General features: G+C 34.7%; 1 protein-coding gene across 50 annotated transcripts in view; it reads left to right on the top strand.

Annotated features, from left to right (window-relative positions):
* PTPRD (protein tyrosine phosphatase, receptor type D) overlaps positions 1-18,424 on the top strand; it is a 1,139,994-nt gene that overhangs the window by 1,084,908 nt on the left and 36,662 nt on the right. For all 50 annotated transcript variants that reach the window (XM_027881066.1, XM_027881067.1, XM_027881087.1 and 47 more), the window contains 2 exons: positions 483-606; positions 9,724-9,899. In XM_027881066.1, coding sequence (XP_027736867.1) covers positions 483-606; positions 9,724-9,899 — 300 coding nt within the window. The remainder of the gene's footprint in view (positions 1-482; positions 607-9,723; positions 9,900-18,424) is intronic.

Genomic DNA, 18,424 nt, shown 5'->3' with positions numbered 1-18,424 from the left:
CATTATTTTTTCTTCTGGAAAACTTACTCAGGAATGTTTGGAGTTTATTTAGTAAACAGGACACTTAAATTTTTGAACAAGCACTTATTACTAAGGAGAGGCAAAAATATTTATTCCCCTTCATCCCAGTTTTTCTACAGTTTCTGACATTTTTTCATTCTCTGTTATGCTAGAACCCCTCTCTTGTGAGAATGAATGAAAAGATAAAAAGATGGATAGCTTGCTTTTCTGAAGAGAAGGCCTTGGATTTTAAAATATTAAGGTTTAAATTCCTCATGGAAACTTCAGGTGCATAAATACAAAATGCTTTAGGTAACAGGATATAGTATGTACAATGTGTCCTGAAGTAATAATTTTCTTTCAAAAGCAAATTATTTCCAGAGTAAACTGTGGGATTTTAGTTTGTAATCATTATAAATAAAACAATTGTGTAGTCCATAGCTGAAATTTTCCTTTCCTTTTCTTCTCTTTCTCTTTTGAAGTCTATTGATCCTGGTCAGCAGTTCACATGGGAACACTCTAACCTGGAAGTAAACAAACCAAAGAATAGATACGCGAATGTAATTGCATACGACCATTCTCGTGTTCTACTCTCAGCAATAGAAGGTAAGGAGGCCTTTAAAATTAAAGTAATTGACTCCTAAAATCTAGTATATGTTTACTAATCAATATGCTGACATAGTAAGATAATGAAGTGCTAATTAATTAATTAATTAATTTACTTCCAGTAAATTCCTATAATGACAATCTTTTCTGATGTTTATTGTCAGTAATATATTATGAACTTACACTGAAATGTACAGGGTTTCATGTATAACACTGACTGCATCAGATCCCTGTGTATATGCCAATGTGTTGTCTAAAGCAAATTAATATTGCTGTTTACTTATACTAACAGTGCAAAGCAAACGTAGCAGTGAACATACATGAACTGAAGGTTTTGTTGAACGATGTCTTATCAACATATCTGCTCAGTGAGTTTTAGTGGTCAAAACTCAGTATGGGAAAAAATCAACTTTATGTTCTCTGGGGCAATTTTAAGAACTCTCTGTTTAAACTTTTTTTTTCTTTTTCTTTTACAATCGGAATGTTAAACAAGAGTGTTTAAAAGAATGCCCACATGCAGACATTGTTGGAACCTGAGTATTTCACTGACTAAAGATTGGCAGTGAGGTATAGTGAGAGTTCTTAATTTTATCTTTGTCAAAAAGCTTTCCTAAAACTTGGACAGTTTAAAGTTTTAACTTAAACAAACTCATGGAGGTGGTCAGCCCTTGATATTGTCTCTCTCTTCTCAAGAGCTAAAGCAGCAGGAAACACTGGCTTTCACTCAGAGGATTTCTTATTTTTTGCCAATTCTGCCTTACCATTAACCTGCTTGCTGGGTTGAAGAGAGACTTTTACTTTATGTTGTTGACTGTCAAATATTAATGATGGCTGGAATCTAAAAAATTATATATTTTATAAGTGAAATTATTTAAATGAAAATAAAATTTGCCTTTAGTTAACTCGTGCAGGACTTGCATGCGATACATATGAGGTTGGGAACTGTATTCAAGGTTGTAATTATTTCAGTTAAAACATGCTGCAAGTTAAACTGCAAGGTGTTTTAATTTACAGTTCTAAACAGCTTCTTATCTTTGGCTGCTCCCGACCTGAAGACACTGGATTTATAGGTGTAATCCATTTTAATATTAGCTGCTTGGTGAAGAAAAAGGCAATCTCACTGATTGAAGTTTAGATCTTCCCTCACTTATTGCAGCTGCATACCATAGGCTTTGATAACACAGATAAGAGCTTCTCAAACGTATTAGCGAATTTAAATGATTGCCTTGAAGAATTTCCATATGATAATCTTCTTATGTTTGTTCCACCTCTGAGGTTCATATAGCAGTTCTGACAAGATATTTCTGCAATGTCACTTAGATTTTTCATGTTGCCTTGTAAAAGGATATAGCTGTATAGAAAGCTGCCACTACCTGGTAAAACTGTCTCAACACTGAAGAGATGGTATTTTAATTAGGAGTATATATGATGTAATTCATTAAATGTATCCTCTTATATCCACTGGTCCAGAGAGGAGGGCTAAGTACATGGTCCGAATAGGCCAGGAACAGCAATTGGACAGCCTTGCTGAAGTGTTATGTAAAGTTCTTTGGAACAAAGTGCTTAACTCAGAAATATGTCTAACTGACAGAAAGAAGACTCAAATCTTTCAAAGGATTTTGTTTGAAAAAAGGGTTGTATTAAAGGGGGACAGAAGGGAAGGAAAAAAACTAAATGCAAAGAAATTTATATATCACACATCTGAGCTTAAAAAGTTCTACCATTTTCCCCTTTATATAAATGACCGATGAAATTCGGTTCCCATAAAGAAAAAATAATATTTTCAGAAAACAGGAAGAACATCTAAGAGGTGAAACAGAAAATGTTATCAAAGTAATTAAAATTATCAAATCTACAGTACATTACAGTATGTTTTTAAATAAGAGATAATAAAAACATGGAAAAAAATACATTGCACCTGGGAAGGAGTATTTTATGGAACAAGGACAAAATACAGTTAAACTCTAATGTCCCTTTTTTAAAGTAAGAAATATCATATGAGGCTAAAATTTCTATTCCTTTAATAATTATTGACCTTAAATTAAAATATTATAGCTTTTTGAAATATCAGTGTTAGATATATAACCACAAATGGGATTTTGGCCCATTTGGTGATTTGCATGATTTTAAGTATTTTTTCAGTCTTTAGGTGGTGGTGAAAAAAGCAATATAGATAAAGTATTAAATGCCTTTTTATGCGATGATAATTGTATTGGTCTTGAAAACAGAAATAATTTTCTATATAATTATATTCTTAACATTTTTTACCCCTGGGACTTTACATGATTCTGTAGCTGAAATTTTGTGTGTATACTTTTATAAGTTTAATACATTGGTCTTAGCATTTAAAAATAAGTAATTCTCTTTCGGTTTTTAAGTAAATATTCCAAATAATGAAAATATACTGTCTGCCCAGCACCTTATTTAGTTGACAGCTATGTTTGTTTTCATGCTATCAGGGAAATCAATGATTTTAAAAATATATTCTCCTTTACCTATGTTACTATACAACTTGATCAAGACCTAAGTTGGGACAACATTATATTTTGTTACAATTATAGGAGAATATTTGGCTAGGTTTTACATACAGGCCTCATCTGCATTTCTTTGATGGCCAAGGGAAGACTAATATTAGTGAGGTTTGCATAACTGTGCTCTTTCTAAGATGAAGAGCTCCATTCTACATCTAGACACTTGGTCCCTGTTTAAGAGCAAATATATGTGAACAAGAAACTAAGCATCTGCCAAACTGTAACCTTACACTGATCATCATTTTGCCTCTTGATGGTGTTACACAAATATGGAATGCTGTGATTGCTACTTTAGAATGGGACACAAGGCCAGTTTTGTACAGTTGCCCAACTCTGTAGCCAGTAAAAGTGATTCCTAGAAAGTCTTAAGAAGCAGTTAGCAGAGACTTAAAATTACTTCTTTCCAACTATTGATAATAAGTTGTTAAAAATAGCATTAGCTCTGAAATACAAAGTTTAGTAACACTTTCAAAGGGTTGATTTTGGTACCTTTCGTCGCTCCTGTTACGCATCTTGAAACCTGGCTTTGAATCCCTACTAAGTTCTTGACCTCTCTAATTATGTGTAGCATGGAGTTCCACACGTCATTGCTCACTTGCAGGAATACTTTTTTCAGTACTGTTTAAATTTTATTACATTAGGTGTCCCTCTGGAGGGAAAACTCAGGTTTGATGTGGTAAATTGATTTTCCTCCTGAAAGAAAATTCTACTTTGTGAAATTTTGTTCCCATGTTCTTGAAATCTGATTGCTCGTATCGTGCTGTCTTGTGACGTGACTGAGATGGACACTTGGACTTTTAAAGTATAATGGCAGAATATTATCTAGGTTTGTGACCTTAAACCTCTAAGTAAATGAAAATGAGGAAAAGATGGTTAAACATTATACATTTTAAAAAGTCTTACCAATTCTTTTAGGAGATGTCCAAGACTAAAAATCTACTACATGTGGCATGTATTTGCATAATGCTAGTTATTAAAAAAAATAAAATATCATATTTCAGCAGTGTAATTTTTGTTTGATGGGAAATTTAGTGACTTTAATATGCTGCTAACACTAGAAATCTGACTGTAATACAAATGGTCAAAAAAGAAAAAGCAAGAAGCTGCTAATACTCTTATTTTTCTCGTGGCTAACTGCCAGTAAATCAGTTTTGAGTATGCAGGCCAACATCTTTGAGTTTAGAAATTGTTTTGGGCAATATAAATTCTTGAATATCTACTGAAGAGTCATGAACTATACAAATTATTTGTGCTCTCACATTGCATTTGAGTTGTTTTCTGCTAATAATATATGCTTATAAAGTAATTATATGTCCATTCATCCTAGAATGTAGGCATAGCCATATTTTCCATTGGGGAAAGCTTTAGGAAAACATTCAGTGGATTTGCTCCTGAATGGGTAAATGAAGATTTAGTACCTGTTTACTGCGCACACTCATATTGTAACTGGGTTTTGAAGGAAATATCAAACCATTTTTATATCAAGAAATCATTAAATTTTGTTTCAGTAGAGGCATTCAACAGCCTTTTTAGTGCATCGTTTAGAGTATAATTTATATTTCTATTCAAAACAGAACTCCTTTGATTATTAACTTCTGTATTACTTGGTCTTAAAGAGTTGAAGAATCACTAAATCCATCTTCAGACAGCTATAAAGTAATCACAGTATGATGATGTCATGTTAGATTTTGATTTCTAGTTTGAGTATTAGAAAAATATTAGAAAATATTTAAAAAAGATTCTTCATCCAGAGTGTGATTGGCCACTGGAACAGGCTCCCCAGGGAAGTGGTCGCATCATGAGATGTGTCTGAATTAGAGAAGCATTTGAACAAGCTCTCAGGCTCATGGTGTGACCCTTGAGGATGGTCCTGTGCAGGGCCAGGACTTGGACTTGGTGGTGCTTATGGGTCCCTTCCAGTTCAGAATATTCTGTGATTCTGTGACACAGAGTTTTACTATAACATCGTTCAAAACACCAATCATTGATTTAAACCAGTAAGTACAACTTCATCAAGCATTTTGGGTTCATCATTATATTTTCCCAACTTGTTTATGTTGGAAGATGCATGATTTAATTTAATCCTATTCACACTATTTATGACTAAGAGCACATGTCCTAGGGAAGCAGTGCAGAAACAAAAGTTTATCATTTAATTTGTTTCAGAGAGAAGCGTGGTTCAGTAGCAAGGCTTCGTAAAGGGTTAAAATAATTTCATTACTTGATTTTACTTTGTGAATAAAATGTAAAGTCTAAGTAAAGGTATTTAAGATTATAACTGTCTTCAGGAAATCAGGTGAATCATTCCTGAGGTTTACATTGTTAACCTTGTGGATATGAGCCTATATTATAGTAAGATGTACTGTCATTTTGGCTCATGAGTTCTCAGCATAAATGGGGAGCAATACAATTCAAGGTTTTTTAATATTTTGCACTCTAGTTGTGGCATTGAATAAATGATTTTGTTTCACTGATCTTTTACTCTTACTTTGTAAAATCTGGACTGCGTTTTTCTCTTGAGGTATTTGAAAATGTAGTGTCTTTTGTACTCAACTGCTCATCTGATTCTTCCCTCATTGTGCTTGATTCCAGTCTCACTAAAAAAGGAGATTTTAGACTCTGGTCATTCATCACTATAGTTGAAAAGGCTACTAGAAAATAGTTATAGTAGAATTATGGTTCAGAAGCTTGGTCTTTAGCTGACTTCTTGTGCAGAACTGTGTCTCCGCTTTCAAGAAACTTGTAAAAGTCAGGATTATCCTAAATTTATACTTCAGGTATGCCATCCTAAAGACAGTAAACCCCACTGAGGCCAATTACTTAGGTAAGGTTCATATCAATATTAGTGAAGGAAGAATTTGGTTGCTTTGTCCCCTTCTTGACCCATGTTTTTACAGAACTGACCTCTCTTAACTATGAAACCCAAATTTAAGTAATGATGGCAATTGTTGCTGTGCTTGCGGGTATGTTGCCTTCAAGCTATGGCAGCTAACAAAGGTTTGTAGGATTTCACTGTACTGCAGTCAAATTTGTTGACATTTGATTGTTTTTGCACTATTAGACTTGACAGAGAGTTGTTCAGCTTTCTAGGCTCAGAATGAGGTTATGGCCAGAAAAGTCATTGCAGAACGTGACATTTTAATATTTAAATTTATTTGCCTTTGATAATTTTTAATGTTTGGTCAGTGTAGATACTTACAGATCCTGAGGTTTTGAATTTGTTATTTTTAAACTGCACTCAATTCATTAGTCCTCTTATGACAAGTCACCTTCCCTAGAGGGCTTTAAGTTTATGCATACTGGGGACATAGCTGATGAAGCAAAAACTCATGTGGCAAAGTGCAAGATAGGAAGTGAGAGTGGGGAAATGGTATTACAGAATACAAAAGGATTTTGGAACAGGATGGGAAACTGAGGTCATGCATGATAATAGTGATGAAAAGAGACTGAGAAATGCGTGTGATACTTGAAGGGACTATGGAAAATAAAGAAAATACCTACTAGATACTGTGTGAGACAATGGAGCCGAGCATTGTGAACCCTACTGTTCTCTTGATCTCAGGAGAGATATAACCCAATTGAGTGCTGCATTCTGCTAGAGATAAACCCTTGATGAAAATCTTCTCTCAGTGCAAGTGTTGGAATAGCACCTAGGTTATTTTTTTCCAAAACTGCATTAGTTAAGTCACTAACAGTTGCTCAGGGCCTTTGGTTAACGGACTTCCGTATCCTAGCTATATCCTCTTCATGTGCCATGAGGCTGACTTGTCATGTAAAATAACTTTTCTGGCTAAAGGCCATACAGGATATTTTTTGTCCTCTTTATAAAAGTCAAGTGGAAAAACAGAGTGAAAATTTCCACTTTAATCTAGATGGGAAGAAATCCTCTTTGCAATTGTTAGTAATTGTTAATCTTAATTCTTTCTCACTTGAATCTGTAATCAGGAAGAGTATAATCTGGAAGCTTCTCTTCATTCCAGTTTAAAGAATTATTATTTAATTTAAAAGTTATTTATTTTAATATGATTTATTAATCAATTAAAAACAAGATAGTAAGTAGAAAGAGTATTTACAATTTTAGACATTCTGGATTTTTTTTTATATCAGATACTAGGAGTGGCTGCTAAGATTGGTAAAGATTATTCTTTATTGAAGAGTTTATCACGCTTAATTTTCATGCTGAGTTTGTGCAGTATCAGTTCCAGAGAACAGCTTTCCCAGAAGATCATTTAACCACTTTACAAAGTGTTGTTTTTCATTTTTTCCTTAGGCTTTTATTTATAACATGTGCTTCAAAGTATGATACCAGGCATCATAATGTCATTCTAATTTATGCAGAAAACATTTCTTACCAGCTTTCTCAGTTCCTTTGGTAATAAAACCCAGTTGGTGTAGATTTCTCGTGTTGACTTCATTTTTCTTTCTCATCTGTTTTGTGAAAAAATGTTTTATTATCTTGATAAAGGAAGAAAATACAGTATTGTGCCTAGCAGTTGTATTTTCTAAGTCATTAGTTCCAATATCTGCAGTAAGAAGTTTCATCTAAAACAACTTCAAGTCTACAAGACTGATGCTTTTGAACTCCAATTTCTGCCTTTCATGGAGGGAAGTGATGTTTTTCAGCTATAGATCATGCAGGTTTAAAAGCTTTTTTTTGTTTTGTTTTATTTTTCTCCCAGAAGAGACTTTCAATCAGCTCGAATCAGAGTCAGCTAGTCTTCCTACATCCATTCCTGCATCTTCTCTGAGGAATGCCATTTTCTGCCTCTCTTATATCCCTGAAGTTATGAAATCTTTCCATAGCTGAAATATTTTGTCAGGTTTTTCTTTTAATTGTGTACAGAAACTAAAATAAAATTAAAATGTAAGCTTAAATATGAGAAATAATAAATGATAAAACAAGAACATATATGAAACTTTTTTGAGTGCAAAGGCAAAATTACAGGTTAGACTACAGGTGGATTAATTTAGTATCACATTTAGTGAATGAGTTTGTTCATTGCTAAGTGACTGGTGGAATCAAACACTAAGGTCACCTAAAATACGTGTAGAAACTCTTTAAATGGAAGTGAAAAACAACAAGACAATCAAAGAGTTAAAGAGGTACCTCTATTTTCCATTCAAATTCAAATTGTTTTCCAAAATGTGTTTACCATTGTCACTGCTTCTCAGGAAAGACAAGAGTATGCAGCTCCAATAACTTCTGGTTTAGGATGGCCAACAGAAGATAATGCATCAGGATAGATTTGAAGATTCAGTTTCTGACAAAAATCTTGGGAAGCACTTATTTAAACATCTTTGATGATATATGCTGTTTCATAGCCAAAGAAACTCAACTTTGTAGCTGTGTGGAGTGAAAACAGTTATAGCTTTACAATAAGTCAGGAATCTGATATCACCACCTTGACTCTTTTTTGAAAACCTGCACCATATCCTGGGGTTGTAGACTTGTGGAGAGCAGATTGACTGTGTATATGTAAATAATTCATTTCTACTCAAAGAAGTAGTTTCTGTCAATTACTTTAACAAACCTTCTTGTATTATTTTATTCTGATGCACAGATCTGTATTTCAGCTAACTCTTTTGGGGAACACTTTTGAGTTCCAACACTGTAGTAAGACTGCTTTGCCGTCCTGCCTGCACTGAGATCTCACAGGAGTCTCTCTTCTTACTCAAGTCATCAGTTAATAAAACAGCAATGACATAAAAACTGATGCCTTCCATGCTTTATCTTCTGGCACGCACATAGTGTGAGTTAAAAACTGGACACTGCACTGCTGAATTCAGCAGTGGACTGAGAATATTTGTCCATTTCCATTAGTATGGCTGCCTTATTAGTACGGACTAGTACTGTGATCTTCACTATAGCAAATACACCTCCTTGACCTTGGCAGGCAGCATGTTCCGGCTCTCAGTACAGGCATGGTACTGCACACCCTGAGTTAAAAAGACTGTAGAAAGGAACTGACCAGCTTCCCATGGGTGTGGTAGACACAATCAAAGTCCCTCTGTACGTCTTGTCCAACATACCTGAACCTCGAGCAATTGACGTACATCCAGTGTGGACACAGGTCCTGGATTCCACCTTCTTTTCTTGCATTTAATTCTTACTCAGTTTTGAAGAGGTCTTTATGTCATACATACACCATATAGCAGATTTCACTGTTTCTTAAACCTGACTTACATAATGTGTTTTGATAAAATAAAGCTTATAATTATCTTCCCATGTAATGGGCAAAAATAAATGTTGCAGTGATATTAATAGTCTGACAACATTATTTTTTTTTCTATATATACAAGAAATGCAGTGAGCTCAACAGGAGGGTTTAAGGAGCCTGCTCAGGGTATCTGATGGGGAATCTTCCCTGTATGTCAGACAGAGTCTTTTGTTTCAAAAGAATAGTTATACCCAGAGAGACTATCATGCTTCTCAGCACCACAAATGACATACACTCACTTGAAAGTACCCATGTGCTACTTGGCATGCAGCAAGCTAAGATTCACTGATCTGGCTGCATCACGGGATTTTGTACAATAGGACATCATAGAAATGCTGCCTTGTATTTTCACTCTCCTCTCTTTGCAGGCATACCAGGCAGTGACTATATCAATGCCAACTACATAGATGGTTACAGGAAGCAGAATGCTTATATAGCCACACAAGGGGCATTGCCAGAAACCTTTGGTGACTTCTGGAGAATGATGTGGGAACAACGAGGTGCAACTGTCGTCATGATGACAAAACTAGAGGAGAGGTCCAGGGTAAGGAAAACATATGCAAGGGTAATAATATTGTACCTAAGTTATCACTAACATAAGGTTTTTGTTCCTTTCATGTATGTTTGCCTGCCTTATATGCATAAGAACTGATTTTTTTTTTCCAGCTGCCCCCAGTTAAAAGTGTCTCTACTCTGAAAATCACTTTTGTAGGAAATATCTTAGTTCCATTGTGAAAGTATGAGATCATGCCTCTTATTTAGTAATTTTTTTATAGTTTGGAAAAATTGAAATTTCTTTATTCACAGTGATTTTGAGTTCTTTTCTGTTTTAGTCATACTGGAAATATTAATAAGTGACCAAAAGTGTTACTTCATTTATAGTGACAAGAATGATTGTATCACCCTGTTATGAGGGAGGTAATGTATGTCAACAGCATTCAGTTTCAGTTTTATATGGTATAGATTCAGCATTACCTAAGATCAGGGAGGATTTTTAACACATGCTGGTTGCTAGGAAAACTACAACATCATATACAGTAATAGAATACAAAATTATCTGTGGTATTTCAAATTCAATTTTACAGAACAAAGTAAAATCAGGAAAATAAAACACTAAAACGTAAGAATAATGTTCTAATAGAACCACAGATAACATTCGGATATTATTAGAAGTGTTATAAAAAATACGGGGTATTGGTAAATGGAAATAAAAAATAGTTTGGGTTTTGGTTTTTGTTTGTTCATTTTATGATAAGGAAAGTGATGGAAAGAGTAGTAACAGAGCACTGTGTGTTGCATGAAGATATACTAGTGAGTCCATATTTGGTGGCGTTCATCAGTTCTAATAGTGCACGTTATTGGAGAGGAGGGAAAGAATGGAAAAAAAATAAAAGAAGCAGAAGAGAAAGATGATAAGAAAAAGAAAAGGGAAAAACCCTCCTCAGATGACGAAGTGAAACTGGTATTCAACCCTCAACACCCTTTCCAGTAGAGCAGGAGGTTCCCCCGTCCTACTTTTTGCACAGTAATTGCATTTTCTGTGAAGATGCACTCGTGGGTTATTCCCACTCATGATGCTGTCACTGTTGGACATAAACTAGGGAAGATGCTACACAGCTAGTTCATTGCTGAGTTTTCTGCGAACACGTTATTGAGTCCTATAGCGTAAGCCAGAAGCTTCAACCAAATGTAGAAATCATAAAGGCAGAGAAAGAGGGAGTGATTCTAATATCAGTGGTAATCAATTCCCTTGGGAACCTGCCGTAACAGCAGTACCAGGGTTTGCAAGTCAGTCCAGGAGATGAATAACAAACAAGAATGTCACAGGAAAAATGCAGCTATAGGCATTCTAAGGTACACTAGAAACCTGTGTGAAGAGGCAAGGAGCTACAAGTGGAAAGCGGGCTGCTTTCTGGTGGAAGGTACAAAAAGCTAGCATATCTAAGGCACTGTGCAACATCTTAAAAAATGCCATAAATACAGACGATCAAGAACAGTTCAGAAAGAGAGAGATTAAGGAGGGGGAGAGGAGATGTATCATCCAGAAGGGTTTTAAATCAGTAAAAAGTATCTTACAGAGGTAACTGGATAATAGTTGGTATTTCAGTAATTCATGGATGAGCTTAATTTCAAAATGATGTTTTTGCATTTGTAAGCTTGGAACAAGGCAGAGTACACCATAAAGCCTAATGCTGTACTTTGTTGGCAATGATGTCTTTTGCATATGGCTGGATACATTTCATTGCAATGATGACATAACTTGAACCTCTTGGCAGCAGTTATTCCTTTCTGGAGACTTATCAAAGCACATATATATTTATTCTTTTACCCTTTACACCACTTCTAAAAATAGAGTAGGCTTTTTGCAGTTCAAGCAATGTATAGCATTCTAATTATAGAATCACTTTCCACATATAACTTCAACCTACATTAACACCACTGCCTGTACATACTTGATGGCAATTAGTACATAGCAGTGGGTAATTTTAACAGAATTTTTAATTTTATCTTGAGTTTACAGGTCTTTTCTAGTCTGGGAACTGTCTGTTGTTTGGAAATGAGCAAATGAAGTTTTGCCCATTTCTTCACTAATTACTTATTTAAAGTTGCTGTTAAATAGCATCAGTGTGAAGAAAAAATCTGATCCTAATAAGCAGCCCATTGCAGAAGGTATACTTAAGTTTGTGGGAGTTTATCTTAATACTACAGGCCACAGACAGCCACTGTCTAGAAAGATATTTTAATGTAACTAAACAAAATTCTTCGCATTCTCTCCAATAATTGCCTAGCAGAGTTTTAAGCTAACTCTAGTCTTTGCTGACTGCACCCTAAAAAAACACTGATCAGAATAGTAATCACCTCCAGAAGTGATTAGCATTCAGAAACAATACATTCCCTAAGTGGAGTGAGAAACCAGACAATCTAGTCAGTGGATTGCTTGTGTATTCAGTGCTTATGTTTGCATATTTTTTGTGCATAATTTAGCTCATTCTGTGTTCATAGCTTGAGTTTGTTGCGCTCAGTGCAGAGCATTACAGCTATCCAGTACATAATTCAGCTTCAATCTCAGATTCTGCAGCTCAATGGATACTGGTTACCTCTTCTCCGAATACAGTAGCTACATGTAATTAACATCATTGATGCCGAAGAGGCAGTGGGAACATCTGTGTTGGAAAAGAATAGGATGACAACATTTCTTTGTTATTTTTTCTTGCGCTATCATTTTTATGTATCATATTGTTATAGCAGAAAACCAAGTGAGATTTCAAACATGAAATATAAACAGTGTTACATGTTATTAGAGATGAAGATCTTTGCTAATTTTGTTTCTCTTTTTCCTTTGATTCCATTTGGATTGCTTTTGTGTCTTGGCAGCCTGATCATTATTCCTGCTGCAAGGCAAGATCATTTCTCTCTGGGACTTTCAGCTTTCCATCTCCATGTCGTAATTTCTGTTTAGCTCTCTTTTTTTTCATTTGTAGTCCTGCAGCCTGGTATCAACCTTTTTAACCTGGACTGCATAGATAAAGATGAGGATTTTAATTGCATCTGCAGAAATGAATTTGGTTCATTAGCATGTCTTAAGTGTCTGAGTTACTTCAGCTTTGAGAACGTTAATATTTTACAGCTGAGTAGATCAAATGAAGATGTTACAGTAAATTCATTATTCATTTGTTTGCCTATAAGAAAGCTGCAGTAAAAAAAAAGATCTTTCACTTATAACCTTTCACACTTAGTTGGTTTCGTATTAAATGTCATCACCTGAATTTCACTTGACCTAAACCAGACTAGAGAGAGAAAGTCAGTCCCATCATTCATCTACCATAAATATAATTTTTATCATAAAGGATTATACATGCTGGCAGTGCATGGAACAGGGTTGGTAGCATATTTGTCACATATATAAGTTTAATCTTATTGAAATAAAAGAACAATATCGAAGTTGCAAGATATTAAGAAAAGCAGTTGTGTGTTACACTAAGGAAATATGTAAAGCATGTAAAGCTTTAATGTGCTCTCATCCCCACTTCTCTTGTCTTTCCCTCTGTCCCCAGCCATGCAGATTAGATTTTTTTTAGATCCTCTTAATTGAATGTTTTAAGGACTCATGTACTTTAGTGAATTATATGAGTGATCAGATGAGGAATCTATCTTTATGGCAGAAGATAATATTGCCTCCAACAGGAAACATTTAATCCTGTCTCCTTTTTCAGGGTAGGATACTGTTGTAGATTGTCCATTTGAAAGTTAATTCAATCCTTGCCTTCTTTGCTTTATAATTCAGTTTTTTGAATACAATTGCTATGTTGTCTGGGAACTGATAGAAAAAACTTAACTCTCTCCTTAACCTCATTACAATATTTTCTATATTAGCTTCTCTCAACTGGTCAGTGATACCTGAGGAAGTCAGGAGAGCTGGCACTGTGATGAGAAAAAGCAGATGGACTTTATCTGCTGTTTCTGAAATGCTAAATAGGAACCTCTGTTGTTCCAAGCATCAAGCAACAGTTCTGAGTCTCCCCAAATCAGAACACTCCATCTGAGTATTTCAACTAATTTTTTAAAGATTTATAGACTATTCATGTGTAAGAAAAATAGGGATTGGGTGACAGTAGAAATGTCAAGCAGTCTTGAAGATGGAGTAAAATAAGGATTTGTTTTGTTTAGTGAGTTTGGTTGGGGTTTTTTAGGGGTGTATACTAAGTTAATCAGGAAAGCTTTATTCGGATTCAACTAGTACAAAAGCCCAACAACTAGTACAAAATCCCCAACAAGTTGCATAAGTATGGTGGAAAGCATATTGTACCTGGGTAATAGCTTTGAAACAAACTTCTGGCCACCAAAGATTTCTAAGTCTTGATACTGGCAAGGACAACTTAAAGGCAAGTGTGGAAAGAAACCTAAATTCTTCTACTCCAAATGCACAACTTACTAACATTTTTTGTTGATGGCAGAGTAGACACTGATATACAATGTACTTGACTTCATAGCTAAGACAAAGCAATAGAATAGACACAACAGTAAGTGATAAGCAAAGAAAACTAAAATAATGTAGTTTTCTTGACTCTATAAAATGCATGTAGATCTTTCAGACACGTGCAGTCTGTGCAGTAGAGTTTTGTGTGGTTTTGATGAAGGTAGTTTTGCATTTATTGTGCAGAGTTTTAGCAGCAAATTTCAGATCTTTCCTCCTAAGTATGTTTTGATGGGTAATACTGGAGCTATTACTTGTCAAAATGCTGCGTTGAAAATAAGTACCAGTAAGACATCTTCACTAATATGACTAGAAAAGTCATCAATAGGTGCACTTAACAATTCACTGAAGAATATATCAACATGCTCCTAAGTGCACCTGTGTTCTACTGTATTTAGACAGAATGTAATTGACTTGTGCAGAAAAACTTTACTGGCTTCTCATATTGGACAGTACAGGTGTGTAAAAACATGCTGTTTTTTAAAAAAAATGTCAAAATATGTATTTAAACATAGGAAAACAGAAATAGGAATTTTAACTAAGCCGTGCTGCAACTGGAAAAAATATGCATTTCTTTATCTGGTAATTGCTAAGTTAACATATTAGCCAATACACATATTAGCAGATAGGACATGTTGCAGATGGCATTTTTTCATACTGAATTGTATTGTTTTACAAAAGACAAATGTGCATTTTTGTTATTGTTCATTTCCTAATTTTAATGGCAAATCAATGACTTCTGTATCAATAATGTACTGTGAGAATTTTATTTTACTTCTTTAGTGCTCGCAGCATGTTAAGGTATGAGTCAGACAAAGAATGAATGAGAGAATAGGCAAAGAAAAAAAAGGAAAACCCAAAGTCAAATACACCATGTGTTCTCCAGACTTACAAAAATAAAATAACAATTTATACGTTTTTACTGTATTTTTTTTCACTATAACAGAATGTCAGTGCCACAGTCCAAGAATTTCTACACCATTATACAAGGTCGAGTCCCCAGTTGCTGTGTCAGAATTGTAAAACTCAACCATATTATTGTTTATTATGGAAGAATTCTCAGAGGCATGAGGGCAGGGACATGCTCAACTCTCGCTGAAATGCAGTCAGTCATAGGTGCTTAATTCATGTAAGAATCTAATCCAATAAAGCTTGGAGTTTCTTTTTCTAAGCACATTTCAAGTGGAAGTACTGTGACAAAGTGCCTCAGTTACAGCTCAGACTTCCTGGCTGTGGAAATGCCATACTATAGGCAGGGTTAATTTTGTGTGAAAGAATTGCTGTAACACCACTACATAGGCTGAAAGTCAAATTATTTAGGCTTATATACGTTTGGAGTTGAGGACTTACAGAATGAATGGCCCATGTGAAAAAATTTTTGTAAATTACAGAGAATCCAGAAGAGAACAATAATGATCAAAAATTGGAAAATTGATTTATTGGGAAAGTCAGAAAGATTTTGATTGTTTTTTTATAGATTAGAGAGAAGGAAAACATAGTAGTTTTCCAGCATATGAAAGGCTGTTAAAAAAATTTCATGGCAGTCAACTATTTTCCCTTCCTGTGTGGCTTTAGGAGGAAGAAATAAACTTTGCAGAAAAGGTGGTTTGTGTTGAACTCTTAAAGAACTTCCAAAATATAATGTCATGAATGAAGCAAACTGCATAGGATATTTTGTGCAGTCAGTTCCACTGTAAGCTTTCAAGAACTGTTTGCACCAGTTTACACACCTGAAATGATATAGCAATACTTGCCAAAAGTATTTTTAAAGGCAAACAAACAGGTTTTTGTGTTATTACTCTGTGTTTGTAAATGAAGTGGTTTCTTTTACCTGTTAGGCTAAACTGATAGTTTTCTAAGAAAATACCATTTTCCCCTAGGCAAGTGGTTTAGTCAAATCTATATTCTAGTTCTGTAATTTGACTTTATTTGCTTAGTTCATTTGCTTTGTGCTTGAGGTAAGACATATAGCAGTCAGTCCATTCATAGAAACCTTTTCAAGACCTTTTTGTAAAATCTTGCTGAACGTAACTGTTTGACAGACTCATCCTTCAAAATGAATTCATTAAGACCCTGCCTTCACTGCTTTTAGGAAGAGCTCAAAAAGGGCATCTTACAGTAATACCAGCAATACAGTTTTGAACTGTTCTTTGCTTGTATCAAAGAAAATGAAAAATGAAATAGAGAACACTTTTAAATATGCCCAAGATTCCTTTCAGTATCTGTTTCCTTTTGTTTTAATACCCTAACCACACTTTTTCATAAGAATCAGAATGAGAACAGTCTGAGGGTAATCTCTTTAATTATCAATTATCTTTCAGTATTAACTGTTAGCCTACTAATCATATCACAAATTTCAGAAAGTGAGGGTGTAAGAGGGTGGATTGGAAGACTTAGTAGAGAACTAAAGTTTGTTATGAATTATTAGTCTGCAGTTCATTTGTGTTGCCTCCAAATCCTGTTTGGAACTTTTTTTCTGAGGCTACTGTAATTAAGACCAAAACCTAAAACTTTAAAACATTTTCTTTTCTGCCTTATTTGTGACTAGGAGTTTATATTTTATTCTGTCGTTTAGAGTTATACTGAAGTCAATGAGTGACTTTGCATTATAGTCTCATATACTGTTGTCAGTGTCTATGATTCTTAGTGTCAAATCAGCCTACTCTTTAGGTGGCAAGGCGTTGTTGCAAAACAGAAAATGGCTTTGGAGTAATACCTGTTTTTGAGACAGAATATTACCTGAAATGTCTGAGGCAGTTTCCATGACCAGCAACTGGCACTACCTTTTTTATTGCATAATTATTATTATCATTCAACGCCATTGTAGAGATACATTCAACACCGTCAGAGATACAATGTAGAGAACACCATTTATTTTTGAAGGAAAATCGTCTCAAAATATTATAGAAACTTTTGTCTGCAAAAGTATTATTAGTAGTAAGAAAATCAGAGCAGAAAGTTTGTTACATACTACTGTTATTTTGTATTCTAAATTCATCATAGTTCATATGCTGCTCTTACAGCAAGAAATGTGCTATTTGAATCTGCCTGTTACTAGTTTGCTGTCTCTTTCCTGTTCTGTGTTTTGGCCTTATTATCTCAGATGGTCTGCAAGGGCTGGTTTGTGTGTTAAAAGTGACCTGAAGGGGCTTTTCAGCCTGAATGATGGAACTTTATACTGGAAAATTATTTCTCTACCCTTGAATGTCAGGAATCTTTGTATTCATATGTTCATATGGAAATACACATCCTTCAGCTCTGTTGATGCATAGCAGCACATTCTCTAGTGTCTGTGACTTGTTGAAGTGTGAATATCCGTGAATGTTCTTAGGAATGCTGTAGCTACTTAAACACCTCAAGTCTGAAAAGGTCTCAAGCTTCTAATTTTTAACGGAAAATGAAGCATTTACATTTTCTTACAGCTTTGCTTTCAGTGACTGTTTGTACTTCCATGAAAAGCAAGGATTTGTATGGTCTGAGGGGAAGAAATGTAGAGAAAGAAAATATGTGTATGTCTGAGGGGCAGGTTAAGAGAATGTGGCAATTTTAGTTCTATATTCTAATTATGTCTACTACTACGGTATTTTAGAAGATATGTTAATATGTTTAGTAGTCTTTGAAGAGCTACTCTGATCTCAGATATCGTAGTTTTGGGAGTGTGCAACCTATAATCATAATATAGTGAAAGTAGTAATATGCTTGTCATTACTTGTAATTTAATTTCTCTATAAAAAACATTCTTGAATCACCAGTGAGTTATTACACATTCATGTGTCTGTTTCATTCCTCTTGCCATTTTAGTGGCAGGCAAGAGAACAATATATAATTACTAACGAAAGCCATTCTCATGTACAGTTGGAGGCACAGAAAAACTCTCACTAGGTGCAGGTAAATATAGTCTGCTAGGAAAAAGGACACCTCTTGGAACTGGGAGCTACATATATAAAAGAAAGGTGAAGAATATGAAAGGTTTATTACAAAATAACTATGAAAATAAATAAACACTGTATTTCTGGGGAGGACTTGTGTTATCGTCACCATACCTTGCCACATTTTTTTTTTCCAAACAATGTACACAAGTGAGGAAGAAATTG

The sequence above is a fragment of the Empidonax traillii genome, unplaced genomic scaffold (assembly GCF_003031625.1).
Source record: "Empidonax traillii isolate 1590-97213 ecotype Southwest subspecies unplaced genomic scaffold, ASM303162v1 scaffold83:size2986645, whole genome shotgun sequence".
Taxonomy (NCBI): Eukaryota; Metazoa; Chordata; class Aves; order Passeriformes; family Tyrannidae; genus Empidonax; species Empidonax traillii.
Note: the sequence above shows the minus strand (reverse complement) of the source record. Positions and strands in the feature narration are given on the sequence as shown.